Raw genomic sequence first — 14,971 nt, forward strand, 5'->3', positions numbered from 1 at the left:
TCCTGGATAAGCAATACCCCATGTTTTCAGCCCTTCCCTTTATGTATTGTGAGTCAGTAAGTGAATGTGTGAATGTTGCAGAATCACATGATGAGACACTTCTCATCTGCTGAGGGTTTTTTTCTGTTACAGATGTGTCATGCTCTTTACTGTAAGGACACATTCATACATTGACATTTGACAGACTGTGTTTGTATGTTTTTTTTTCTATTTTCTATTCATTTCTATGTTTGGATGACTCCTCTACTTTAGTAGAAAATATCTTAGAGAATGAACATGTGAAGTATTTATAGATTCCTGTGTCATTCATTTAATAGCATGGCACAATAAGTGTAGAAAAATTTGACTTTTTGGGGACAATTATAGGTAATATTTTATGAGCTAAATGTAGTGTTTGTCCATATTAATTGCAAAAAGAGCAGGATATAATTGATATTAAGCAAACACAAAACAATAACAGACAAACTCAAAATGGACATCTCTGCTTTTTTTGTACGAGAAATGGAAAAATAACCGAAATAACATAATTAGTGCAACACAACAAACACAAGAGACTAACAGCTCAGAAATGACTCAGAAACTCAAAGTGAGTCAACAACTCACTTTGAGTTTTACATTGGTAGCTGTGGGGCTGGATTACTGGATTGCATTACAGCATCACCTGTTGCTGTAATGATGTTACTACAAGAAAAAGACCCTCGTGTATCTTCGGTCTAATGTGTTTTACTCCAGACGGTTACATCATGACTCAGACTTAATGAATTCCTTATATGATGGATGATTTTTTTTTTAATTTTGTGGTTGTTGCCATCAGTATTGTATTGTGGAAACTGGATGAACTTGTATGTGCTCTTTAATTTGTTCCTCTGCCTTTTTTCTTTTCAAGTGACTGTACTTTGGATGAATGGAGTTTGACAGGAATTTAACGAAAACTAAAAAATTTAAATTAATGAAACTATATAGTAACTTCAGCCAAGTCCAACCTTTCAGATCCAAAACTCTTGCAGTGCACATGGCTGGTAAAGGTGTGTTCTGTTTGTGGATACAGCATGACAACATGTTACAACTGTTAAAGTTAAAGCAGATGTAAAAACAAACAAACAAAAAAAAGTAGAAAACAGGGTAGCACAATTAAAGTACTCTCAGTACAAAAACCCACATGAAAACTTCACTTTATGTCTGAGCATTCAGGAAGTGCTGAGGACACAACTCAGCCTCCTGCTGTTTGTTGTTTCAACTGAAGAGTGAGGAAATCTCTGACTCAATCTCGATCTTGAGTCTGTCAGGTTTTTGTTGGACTGCCATGGTGTTCAGAAAAATAATTAAAACAGCAGCCATTGCAGGATGGCTAAACTCTTTTTAAATTAATGTCTTTAAAGCATTGAATCATTTCTGTCAAAGAAGGTGTTACACACATTTTGACTCAGTTTTCTGGTATGAGATTGATGCAATCGGTGATGTAATGTGTTCAACATAGGAATCGGGGTGGTGGGATTTGTAGTCCTGGCTCTGAGATCTGTAGGCACAATCCTTACCAAGGTCAGGTCAGAAAAACTCTGTCTTTGTATTAGTATATTTCTTCACAAAATGTAAGCAGTCTGACAACGTTTTATCTCTTAATTTCTCAGTCGGTTTTCAATCATCTTAAATACACTTGGTATGTTTCAGCAGTATTTCCCTCCTTTGCAGGTGACACACAATGTAGTGTAATACTGCTGTTTCCTACATGTAGCTCTGTTATCACCATCCCTTTTCTCCATAATACCAAAAATACAGTACAACTGGGTTTATGAAGAAATTTTCCCTCCTTTTCCAGTAAATTGTTTACTCCGAGTGCACTGGCAGCTGCAAGAGCCGATGCCATTAAATACAATACTTGAAGGGAAAAATTACAGAAGATATGAAAGGAAGGAAACTGTTTCAGTTCCAGGAAAGCTCTCATTACCAGAGCACCGTAGACCTTTTCAAGGCAGCATGATTTGCTTTGTCTTATTGTCTTATACCTTAAACTGAACCAAATCAAATTCAATGTGGGCTTAATGTAAAGTTTGATAATGCAGTGAAGTTTTGCTGAAACTGAACAGCTGTTGGATTAAATCCTTACCCCCCAACCTACACACACCTTCAGACAAATTAATGTTAGACTGCCTGTTTCATCACACAGACTAATTCACATTTGGATTATTGCTTGACACTGCTCTTGAAACAGAGACTGAGGCCTCAGTGGCACCTCACACAGTCTTGACCATGACCATGACCAGAGCTGGAAAGTACTTTACTACAATTTTGAACTACTTACTTATTTCCATTTTATGCTACTTCACACTTCTATTCCACTATATGTCAGAGGCAAATATTATACTTTCTACTCCACTACATTTATCTTACAACTTTAGTTACTATCGCTTTGAAAATTCAGATTATTAATAGAAAATATAATCAAAAATTTAATAAAAATTCATGGGTTTGGCTACCAGCAGTATACAAAGAAGGGTAATTAGAATTAGCTCCATTAAAGCAACAGATGCAGTATTAAACTGATGTTCATACATTAATGCATCAGCAATCGCAATCCATTAATATAATACAGTATATATTGCTGAAGTATAGGCCATTCTGCATAATGAGTCTTTGTATTGAGTATTTTTACACTTCATCATTGTGAGAAACAGATGCCCATGTAAAGCAAGGGCATAATTTACTGTAGTGCACCATGAGAGTTAGAATTAAAGAGTAATTTCTGTATGGCAGTGTCTTGAGGAAAATATTATCCAGGGCCATGTGTAGAAATGAAAAGAAAAAATATGACATAATTTGCCTAAAATATTCAGTTATTCTGATAAGAGAAATCCTTCAGCGGAGTGCCAAGCCAACTTGGCAATTGTCTTTGAAATATCATATTTCAATCAGTAACTACCGTATATGTTGTATGTATGAAACATTCATTTTGTTTCAAACATTTAAATTCTTAATGAGTTTATTTATTTATTTTTGTCGTTTTTTAAATCCAATTTCTAATAGTTAACAATTTGTTTGGAATCATAAATTCAAATGATTTCAGCAGCAATATTTTTGAGTTATGTACAAAACAATTAAAATTTATGTGCAATATAACAGGACACAAGGTAAACAAGACTAAAGAAAACAAAATAATTTTATTTTTCTTCTCATAATGTACATACAGTTATCTTTCAAATTGCCATAGAATATATTACATAAACAATAAAAACAACCTGAGGAGTTACACAAGACTCAAAATATAAAACTTTAGTCGTATAATAAACAACATACACAAACAAATATCGACACCAGTGTGAAACTGAAGAGGTAAAGGGATAGCAAGTATAGCAAAGTACACCATCAAAGTACAGAAGTCCCGCTGCAGAGTGTAAAAACCTTATGGCTACATTGTAAACTATTCAAACAAGTGTTCTTCATTGTTGATTGTGAAGAGAAACTAATTTCACATGTATACAAACAGGCTGACAAAGTCCATTGTGTTTAAACTGGACATGTAGAATCAAAAGGAAAACCACACAAATCATTTTCTAATTACTTCACATTCTTACACCTGACAGCAGGAAAAACTGCAACCGTGGCTGTTTGCAGCCACAAGTCATGTCACACAGCCTGATCCTGTGTGTGATTCTGTTCCTGATCCAAGTTACTGGCTGGATGTAGGTAGGATATTTACAACTATCTCACAGTGGTGTGTTTCCACCTCCTAGGCGTTGAACTCTGGACGGACTGTGCCTTCCCTTCTCCTGTGCCCTCCCAACTAGACGTAGTTGGACTTGGGGTTGGTGGTGGACAGGAGGTGGTTGGAGCTTATAGACTCCGAAGACTCGGGCCGCGAGCATCGCCGACAGCCCAGGAAAGCACCACCAGCCATAGTGAGGAGGCCACCGGCCCAGCTGATAAACACTGCCTTACCAAACTCAGAGCTGCCAAGAAAACAAGACATACACACATTTAGATGCATGTGTGTATTTACGAGATCAGTTAGTGTGTGTGTGTGTGTGTGTGTGTGTGTGTGTGTGTGTGTGTGTACTTGGCTTCTCTTGACTGCGGTACCTTTGCAGGTGATTGGACTCATGGAAGGTCTGAATGATCATTTTGACATACCAGGAGGTGATGACGATGGTCAATAAACCTGAAAAAGAAAACACATAATCCATCATATTGTTCATCACAGTAGCGCTCATTTAAATCCTGCTAAGCCCCTACTGATACTGGATCATTTAGGGCTGCAACCAACAATTACCTTCATTGTAGACTGATCTGCTGGTTATTTTCACAATCAGTACTTAAATTGTTTGGCCAATTAAATTAAATTAAAACAGAGGAAAAATGCCCATCACACTTTCTTAAAGCCCAGGACGATGGTATCAAATTGTTTTTGTCAAACATCAAGACTACAGATATTATGTTTATTATCACATAGGACAAAAAAGCAATCAATTAATGTTTATCAAAGTAATTGCCAATTATTTTTCTGTTGATAAAATAATCGATTAATTGACTGATTGTCCCAGTTCTAAAATCTTTTGTGTGTGTATGTGCATGTGTGCTGGTTATTAGGGGATTGATTTGATCTTTTATTATTATTATTATTATTATTATTATTATCATTATTTATAGAATGACTGCAAAAAGTACCAGAAAAGGATCAACTAAAAGATAAAGGAATGATGATGTCATCTGTAAGCATCACTGATTCACTTCATTTTCTGAATTTCATGATATTTGAATTATAAAATAGATTAAGGTAATGACCTACTATATACCTACAACACTGATGAATGTGGATATTGTTACGGACATGTAATTCATTCAGAGCGCCTGTGAATGTCTGTCAGGTCCTGTTACACCAATGAACACACCTGAAACCATGAACATGATTCCTCCGATCATAGCTGCTATGGATTTGCTCTCGGCCCTGCCGTCCATGAAGCGGGTGCACTTCATTCCCACAGTGGAGACCATCAGCGCCACAGTGGAGAGGAAGATGCTGAGCAGCATCACTGCCCTGGTGGCCTGGACTTCAACTGGAGGAACAGAAGTGGGGATGTTGGTACAGTGAACTTCTCACTGATGCAGTTTGTTATTGTTGGAAATGATCTCTTTCTATAAGACACTGCTCATTATACATTACAGTGTATTTCAAGTTTACCCTTTGTCAACAGAAATTAATATAAGATAAAGGCATACTTCTACAAAGGGAGGAGATGTGCAGTACCTAAATTCCAAATGAATAAAAGACAAATCCCTATATAACTCTATACATTCCTGATATGACTATCAGACTGATGCCATGAAGTCAGATGAGGTCAATCCAGAGAGTTAATACAACAAAGACGCACTCCTGGCTAATGATAGTAACTGATGTCAAGAAGCGGTGTCTGGTTTGTAGAGGAGATGCAGATGTGATCAAACGTACCTGGCAGTTTTAGGAGGGACTCGTGTATTTCGCAGGTTGTTATATCATTGCCACTGCAGCTCATCCACAAGCCCTCATAGAAGTAGTGCGTACTGCCCTGCAACCTTTGCTTCCATTCAACCATGAAAGTGGCGGCAACAGTGGCACCGAGACCGGCCAGAGTGAGGAAGAAACCGAGGAGCTGCATTCCCGAGCTGGACATCGTATCCAAACAACAGCAGACAGGACGTCAGAGAATTAAGAAGTCCGACAACTTGGCGGGAAATTAACAAAAATGTGGTGAGGAAAAAGAAGTTTCAAGTTGTCACTGAAGTCAACACTCACTGATTTAAAGTTATTTCCCTTAAAATGCACCTCTAGCTACAGACCGTTATACGCGCTCTCTGCCGCAGCCTCTATTTAAAGTCCTGAGGGCGTGACGCACGAGAGGTCCTACTCCACCTACGCTGGAATGATGGGAAGAAGTCTTCGAGGAGGTGGAGGAGTTTTCAGACTAATTGATAAATGATGGTGAATAGGCTACAGAGCCCTCTGAAGAAAATCGAAACATATGCCAGAGATGTTATAGGCTAAAGTGAGTGTCATGCAGACTTTACAGTCGGCTTGCTGCAGCCAGTGAGCAACACTTACAATGTAATGTAATGTTAATCCTTATAATTAATCTAAAAAAAGAAAAAGCAACACATTCTCATTTAAAAGAAAGCAACAAGTGTTACATTACATTAAGTGTTCACCGAGCTCTCTGGTTAAACTTACACATGTGTGAAAAAACCCAAACAATATGTAGGCTATACTTTTCTCCATGTGGGTTAGTGATGGTCTGGCATGAAAAGTTGGTCATTCCTTTTTTCCATTGTGAGAGACAGACATTTCTCCTTTGCATAAAATGACCACTGCCATGGTTCCTGCATGACTCCATCTTGTAGCACACCTCAGCTCCATTTTTGACCCACAAGCCATAAAGGCACATACACCTGGCTCCCATGTGGAGCTAATGGACATATTGTTATAAAGGGGACCCGGCTGTCAGACGGTCTCTTACTCATGTGAAACCCACAGAGACATGCTGAGAGGAATAGTGGACATGATCAGAGCTCAGGTTTATTGTCATTGCACAGTGAACTGGATACGCTGTGATCTGGTTTTTATTTACCTGTGCAGTTGCACAGGTAAGTCTGGATGCTTGCCTAAATGGTCCCTGCATAAACGGAAACACATACAGTAACAACAACAACAAAAACTAGAAGCAAAGGGACAAAAGCATTAATAAAAGAGGAGGTCTTTGACCCTACTAAGTGATGATTAACATGCTCAATTGTCATTCCATTCCTGAGCAATTCACAACAGCAAGCTTGTGTTTATGTGAAGAAACAGTCTTCATTTTACCCAGACAATTACCAAATTATTTGACCATATTTGGTGAAGGGGATGCCAGTTTATAAACACATTTGACTGTTAGATTGGATCAGTGTCCACCCTTTCCTGAACTAAGCCTCAACCAAAATATTTTGCTGTGATTAAAGTCACAGCTCCTATCTGAGTTTGCCGAAAGCAAGTTGTTTTGTATCCCTCCATTACATGCATTTAGCTAATTTATTTCATTTTCTTCTCTCCCATTGTTTCATATTGCTTTAAAGGTCTGCCCATGACAAACTTTATTTCCAAGGAATTCCTGTTGTATGTTTGCAGCCTGCAGGCAGCATCAGATGGTTAACGACTAAGGAAAACATAGACTAATTTCCCTGTGATTGTCTCAACCTTCCACCAAGTATCAAAACTGGCACATGCACAAAAAAGTTACCAAATCACATGACCTAGGTCTGGTTAGTATCACTTCTTCTTACAGTATGCTCACACTAGAAGAATGTGTAGGTGAAAAATATGTCATCTCCCGTCCAAACAATCTGTTTTCCCACAGAAACAATAATGTTTGTAAATCAGCAGTGACAGCAGTCCACTCCCTGATATATGTAATAACTGATTCCCATACTGGGAGGATTTGGTGAGAATCCTGTGACAAAGATGGTAAATCAAATTGTGATGCATCTGTAGATGTGCTGATCAACATGTGAAACAAGTGCTATGTGTGTGTGTGTGTGTGTGTGTGTGTGTGTGTGTGTGTGTGTGTGTGTGTGTGTGTGTGTGTGTGTGTGTGTGTTGCAGTAGGGACAAAAATGAAGGGTTAGGACTTTAAGGTTTTATGGTTGGGGTTAGAATTAGGATTTCTCGTATATGTGTAGTGAGGGAAGACAGTCTCGCGACAGCCACGACCAGATGCATTATGTCTGTTGTTCTTATTATATAAGATTATATTATATCTTGTCGTTAATGCGATATCTCATTAACACTTAGAGGGAATCCCTTCAAATTTTGCACAAATGTTCACTTGGACTCAAGGATGAACTGATTACAATTTGGTGGTCAAAGGTCATAACTCACAAATTCATATGCTAGTTACAACTCAATTTAACACAACCGTCTATTGGATAAAATGACAGTGACATTTTATATCTGAATAGTCAAAGGTCAACTTCACTGTGATATTGTAACGCTCTTCAAAAACACTTCTGGACATTATTCAATGCTGTAACTCAAGAAGGGTGGGATTGTGACCATATTTCCTGCAACTTCATTGGTTGGTGGAGGCATACAACGCTAATTCTAGTTTTCTTTATTATTTCATGATTTAATTGCATTTTTTTTCATTAATTACCTCTGTCTGCTAATCTTTTGCAGGTTTAGAAGCTTAGAGCCTATCCCAGCTCTCACTGGGCAAGGGGTAGCTACTATCTCAGCTGGTTTCCAATCTGTCACAGGGGTTAAAAATATAGATAAACAACCATTTACACTTTGTGTTCACCAAAATCACATGTCTCTGGACAGTGGGAAAGTCACTTAGGCACAGGACAAAAACACAAAAATCTGAGCTCAGGGCCTTCTCGTGGTAACCAGCGCACTACTACACCTGACTGAATTCCCTCTTTTTATATTCTGCTTGCATGCATGTGAATCTCTGTACCCTAGTGAATCATGTAAACATTTAGTTACTGAACAAAACATCCTGATTTCACCAATACTTTTCTGGTATCTAATAACCTATGTTGACTATGGTTAATACTGTTTGTTGAATTGTTGATGTTGAAGGTAATTTCTGCAGGCAGATGATGCCTGCTGAAAGGGCCAGTAGATAACAGGCTTGGTGAGGATCACTAGTGTCCAAACAATTACAGATGCTCTGAATCGTCACAATGGACATTGCTCTGATTAATCTTGACCGTATCATGTCATTGGCATCATATATTTCACAATTTGCGGCCAGAAATAAATAAGGCCTTCACACTTCCCTTTTAGCTGCCAAAAAAGCAGATTCCTGTGATCCTCAGAATAGATATCATGTGCTCTCCAAAGGGGAAGAGATCACAGAGTGTATGTGTGTGGATGTTCAAATAAGTCTGTAACATTAAAAATGACACTCTTCATTGTGTGATTCAAAACAGGGGAGGACTCACTGTGTGTGACAAGTCAGATTATGGGCAAACTGGCCAATGTGACGATGATTCTGAAGGCTGATCAGCAGATACACTCACTCCCTATAGATGGTCAGGGTCTGAGATGAAGACATCTGGAAAAAAACTGTTACACCCACACACACTCACGAGGACCTAACGATACTAGGTGTCACATTCCGCTTCTAATAACAAATATGACTGTAAGAGCTGTGAAACATAGCAGTATTGTCACATATCAGTGGTGTGATTCACGTCTAATTAAGGATGAAATCTTGACGAAATCTTACCTACGTGCCCCGAAAACTGGTTGAACTGTTTGAATTTGTATTATTTTGTATTCTACTCTGTATTTTTAGTTGCCGTGCTAGCAGCATGGGTGGAAATGCTGCGGTCCTTTGAGATCAGTCGTAAATTCTTTACTGTTTTCTATTAAATCTTTGAGGCCAGTGGATTGTTTTTTTAATGCTACGGAGCTGTGTTGGGATAAACAGGATTATTAAGATGCACATGTTAAATAAAATGTTTTAGTAGAGCATTTTTATGAACTGAGCTGTGAAATGTTTTGACTTCTTTTGTGTCTATGCAGTCTGTATGATATGTTTGGTTTTTTTATTGCACATGTGACCAAACCAGTTTTCCCTCTTATTTTATTGTCTATCACCCACACTGGAAGTAAACACTCCAGTTCTTAGACCCTTCTCGCACAGTTGTCATTAAGGGAATTGGAGCATGACTTTCATCAGTTTACAACTTTCAGTTATGGCTGATGTGTTCCTGTGAACCAGTCTGATTGTTTACATAAATACCTATTTGATTATATTCAGCAGAAGTGGATGATGGTAATAAGCACAGTGAACACATAAATGCCAAGAGGGTGACTGGCTAAGATATGGAAAGACCGCCTTCAAAGAGTTCAGTGGGTACACAGTGCAGTCAACACTAGTTTAACTTAAATACAATTGAAGGCAGGTTTCATTTCAGCAGAAAACAACACTGATACATTTTCAGTGTATACAAGTCATCATCAGAATTCAATGACGTGTCCTGCCACAGGAGAAAAGAATGGAGGTCCCTCTCACTCTCTGTCTTCTCAGGAATTCAGCAGGCCAAACGGCTTCCTGCAAGTGCTGCCTAATTCTCTCCATCGTCTCACAAAAGGAGGAAGCACACATCGTGGAGGAACTACACTCTAATCTCAGTTCTGGGAACAGGAGTGAGCCAATGGAGTTAATTACACCCAAATATTTATTTAGCCATGCTGCTAAGCAGAGAGGAGGGAATTAAAAGGAGGTTAAAGTCATGCGCCTGTATATAATATCTGTGACAAAATAGTTGGACTGTTGTGCAAACGCTGCAAAAAAAAAAAAATACAAACAATTTCTCAAAAGGGACTGCAGCCAACAACTACTAGTGCTACAACATTATACGTAAATTAGCAAGCTTCTCAAAAACTTGGTAAGTGACTTCAGGTCAGGTGGAGAGGCATCTCACACTGCAAAACATGGGAGGAAGATGTCATCTAGTGGCCACTCTAAACCAGACAGCCACCAGGAGCAGGAGTCACTGAACACACACTGGGACACTTACAGTTCCTAAAGCTGACTTCAGTGGCAACGTGAGGGTTCACAAAATACACTGTTCACATTTTACTTCTCAGTAAAGTATCTTATCAACCTGTAGATTTGAAAGTATTTATACTGAGATCACAGCCTGACAATCTAGCTGTAATCACGGGGCAATTTATATGATTTATATGTATATAATATATTTAAAACTACTGGCATGTTGTATCTATGCTAACAGACTTATCTGCAATACTTATGCTGCAATACGCTTTAGACACAAAGTCAATTAACCAAGGTATAACCATCAAATACACAGCCGAGGACCTGCTGGCACAGAGCAAAGTGTCTCCAACTGTTACTGTTAGAAAGGTTTGGAAAAGTAAAGTTCTTTTTAATATTGTAGTTGCATTTTTTAATTCTCATTCTTACAATCATATTATGTGATTTAGTCATTAATCTTATAACACCCAGTGGTCACAGTTGGCCACTGGGAGAATTGGGCTGCCGGTAAGCCTTTCCCACAAACACAGGCGTAAACAGTTATATTAATTACAGACAATTTTCTGTGGGTGTTTCAGTGCCAACACTAATACACTGGTAGCCTACTGTATTGTACATACTGGCGTTACTTACTTCTAAATATGAAAAAAGCCATTGTCAGTATTATTAGGTACACCGGTGCTTTTCCTGCACGATCGCACAGTGTGAGAAAAGTCTTTACGTGACATGTGGACATGTGTTTTTGACTTTCTGTAAGTAGTTTATGCAGTGAGCTATAGTCATTAACTGAAGTTGGCCATGCCTCTTTCTTTCAGATGCGTCATTGACATTTTATACATATTTACTTTGTCAGCTCATGAAATGTGCTACAGTACAAACTCAGCAGATGGTTGTCAGTCTTCTTGTTGACTTGTAAGGCAGAAAGTAAAATGGTATCAGGTGGATGGAAAGCACCAACAATCATGATTGATTCTGACAGAGAAAGGTCTTGTCCAGTAAAGTCAATGCGATGTGTAAAATTAAACATGGTGCAGGTTTTCTTAGGTGCTACTCAGCAACAGTAGTGTACTCAGAGTATTTCTGCAATACAGCTGGGCACTTCAGGGTCCTCCGATGTCAGTGGAGCTTTTGACCACAACAGCACATTTACACAGCATGTACTCCTCAGATCTCTGTAACACTGAGCTACACACTCCTGAATGGCACTCTAACACATGGACAACTTTTTTCCTTCCAAAGGTTAAATCCACAAACTACATAAAGGCTGCTCAGGAAGAACCTAGAACATGCTGCCTACTGTAAGGTCATTCAGAAGACATTTTGACTTTACTATGACACTCATTGTAGTAGGAAAAGTACAGGTTACCGTACAGCATGATTGTATACTGGACCCCGAAACTGAAGCAGCTAACTGGAATTCAGCCATCAATAAGTTTTTAATTTACACCTCTACTTTTCCTACTATTACATGTCAAAATGTTGTTTGTTCAGATGTCTATACCAGCACTAGTGTGCCAACTGTACATGGGTGAAAACCAAGAAAACCGCCCCTAACATGTCTGATCTGCTGATTGTACATTTGTTTCTGATTATAATTATACACTTTTATAAAAATCCAATGTAACATCCCTATATTAGCATTTGAGACTCATATTGCTCTATATATCTACAGTGTCTTGCTTTTTGCGTGTGTGCATGATACACTTTCACATATTACATTTAGCTGTATTGTTCATATTTCTTATTCTTTTTCTCATTTGGTCTTTCAGTGGCTTGGCCTTTAAGTACAACTGGACCAGCTGATTAAAGTCCTAAAGAAAATTCAGTAGCACTCTGTCCTATTGTGCAAGCTGGAACAAAAGCACCCGAGGACGGCCTTGGCATATGTACAAGGGTGACTCCCTGCACAGATGGGCCGAGGTGCTGCTCCAAACCAGTCTGATGTCATTCCTGTATCAGGCACAGCACGGAGTGCCTCGGGCCAAACGGCCTGTTTAATTTTTACACCCCACGATGAGAATGTTTGCCTTTGTCCACATGCCAAGATTCAGGGGCCGTCACCTTCTGAAGCTCCATTTCAATGTTTAAAGTATGACAGACACTCCTCAAGAGCTGTGGGAGTGTCATTCTTAATCTGATTAGGTTCATATAGGAAATATTGAGGCAGGGTAAATAAAAAAAAAAAAAGACCACTGTGCATATGACCTCACATATGAACAAAATGTGAATGTCATATCTCTCACATAGGTCTGATACTACAGGGCTACCTGATATCAAGTGACCTGAATTTATTGTACTCTGTACAGACTCATAGACTATGAGCTCTGGTCTGCAAATGCAAGTTGGATAGATTTGAGTTTAGTGAGTTCAGCTATCAGCTAAAATCCCTGGTTATAAATAGTTAGCACTGATTTTTGGAAAGACAGCGTTGGGCTGAAGGTGTGGTAACAGTGGCAGCTCCAGTCAGTGCAGAATTAATACTTGGCATAGAAAAAGAGCATTAAAGTGCTCAGATTACGAAGCAAAACCAGAAATGTGGTGTTAATTCTTACATATTTTAACTCATCAAGCCAAAGGAGGTAATGTAGCAGATCCTCTTATTACTTTTTCAAATTCAGTTACACATATTAATTTGCAATGGCTGTAATGATCCCCTCCCTTAAAGAGGACAGAGCCTTTTTTTTTTCTCTGTTTAGGGTTGGATCAGTTTAGTGTCTGACAAAATAGTTCTCTGACTACCTCTACCGGTTTTTCCTGAAGATGTGCCCCAGGCTTTATCAGGCCGAGGAAGAGAAAGAGAAAGATTAAAAAACATGCAATGTGTCCGATTAAAGATGACCGTTGCCTTTTCTTTTACAAAGAGAGTGAAGGAATAGTTTTATTTTCTCTCTCAGTAGGATTTACATTTTGATTAAAGCAGAACCTAGATATAGAGAAACGTATTGTACAAGGGTACTTGGCAGTCTCTCTCTCTCTCTCTCTCTTTCTCTAACAAGTGGGTGTGTCTTCATGTCTCGACACGGTGAGCTACAGTTCATAGACAGCTGCACTCATCTCTTTACCTGCCAGGTGAGACAGGGAGCCCACTCTGCGAATAGGCCACAGCAGCTAGCTCATCATTCTCAGGCCACTTGAATGACTGGACGACACCGGCCAGGACAGGTGAGTACACACACAATTACCTGTAAATATATTGTTGTTGTATATATTGTATTATTGAAGCTATGTAACACTGTTAACAAACATAAAGGCCTGCTAGTTATGATGCATGTCACCATGTTCTTTTCAGTTTTCAGTGCAAACACCTGTTGTGGCTGATCTGTGACTCTGTGCTGATAGTGCGGCACACAGTCATGAGTCAAACGAATCTGCGAACATATCAAACCAGTCTGAGCCCGAGCATGAATAAATATTTGCTTGAGTTCCTTCCTGTATTATTTGTATTTTGAGGTACAGCAGGTAGGCTATAGGAAGAGCAGGATCACACGTGCACTAATGAAACATTTCCACCCCCCACACAATACACAAGTGTGTTGGCATACAAAACAGTAACTATTGTTTCTCTTCACAGGCTGATTTTACAGCAGTTCTGTTACCCGCACAGCTGGAAACTTTGCCTGGGAATTTCTGTGCTCACAAATTTCAGTCATTGTTTCTGGTCGTGTGTGTAATGTGCATCCAAGAACCAAACTGTGGAGTTACGGATGGGTTTTTTTCTGGGAGACTCTCAAGAGATTGACTGTTAGATTTCAGGCTTACGTGCAAAATTGAAGTCTGTTTTTGAAATATGTCTGAGTGTTTCTAAAAAAACTGACAGACAAATGGATGACAGCCTGAAACACTGCTGAGCCCTGTTGTCTGGAAAGCATAGCCAAAACCTGAATCGTAATTGTGGAAACTGGCAATATCTATCAAAGCAACACTGGGATTTACTTGCTACCGGCCAAATGTTGGTAGGCTGTATGTTTAATTGTCCTATAAATACATCAGGTATCCAAGCAGTAAGATATTTGATGAACATTTTCAAAGATGATATAAAATTTCACTACATCCTAAAGCCACTAGGAGTAAAACAGATATGTCTGATTGTGAAACTCTTAATCTCCCAGCAGCAGCAGCTACATTTCTGGTTTTGGAGATGTAGCTTCCAGTAATTTGGTTGTGACATAGCCCTCTGAGGGCATGGCAGTGGTGTTACCACATGCAGATGAAGCATCAGTATGACAGGTATGTTGGTGAACCAGCTCCACTTAGCCAATGATGGGTGTGACTCTGTTCTTTATTTATTAAAAAACGCTAATGATAAAGGGCTACCCGTCACTGACAGTTCAAGGTCTACGTATAAGGAAATTGCATTGAGGAAAAGATGAAGCACATGATTGATTTTAAGAAAGAAGTGTAAGATCAAAAAAGCAAAAGGATTAAGCTAAGATTAAAGTATTTTGTTTAACAAAATC

The 14,971-nt window shown here is 38.9% G+C and overlaps 1 protein-coding gene across 2 annotated transcripts; it reads right to left on the bottom strand.

The window, feature by feature from the left end:
• Nucleotides 1-3,167: 3,167 nt before the first annotated feature.
• On the bottom strand, nucleotides 3,168-5,823 carry LOC111216623 (claudin-19-like). 2 transcript variants are annotated; one of them, XM_022738213.1, is made up of 4 exons: nucleotides 5,441-5,823; nucleotides 4,884-5,048; nucleotides 4,075-4,153; nucleotides 3,168-3,944 (listed from the first exon to the last, which is right to left on the bottom strand). In XM_022738213.1, exons 1-4 carry the CDS (start codon nucleotides 5,640-5,642, stop codon nucleotides 3,779-3,781), a joined length of 612 nt encoding a protein of 203 aa, XP_022593934.1. In that variant the 5' UTR covers nucleotides 5,643-5,823; the 3' UTR covers nucleotides 3,168-3,778. The 2 variants fall into 2 exon arrangements, with proteins under 2 accessions (XP_022593934.1, XP_022593942.1); XM_022738221.1 differs by having other exon boundaries at nucleotides 4,052-4,153.
• Between the last annotated feature and the right edge of the window lie 9,148 nt (nucleotides 5,824-14,971).

The sequence above is a fragment of the Seriola dumerili genome, unplaced genomic scaffold, assembly GCF_002260705.1.
Source record: "Seriola dumerili isolate Sdu_G_001 unplaced genomic scaffold, Sdu_1.0 BDQW01000002.1, whole genome shotgun sequence".
Classification (NCBI taxonomy): Eukaryota; Metazoa; Chordata; class Actinopteri; order Carangiformes; family Carangidae; genus Seriola; species Seriola dumerili.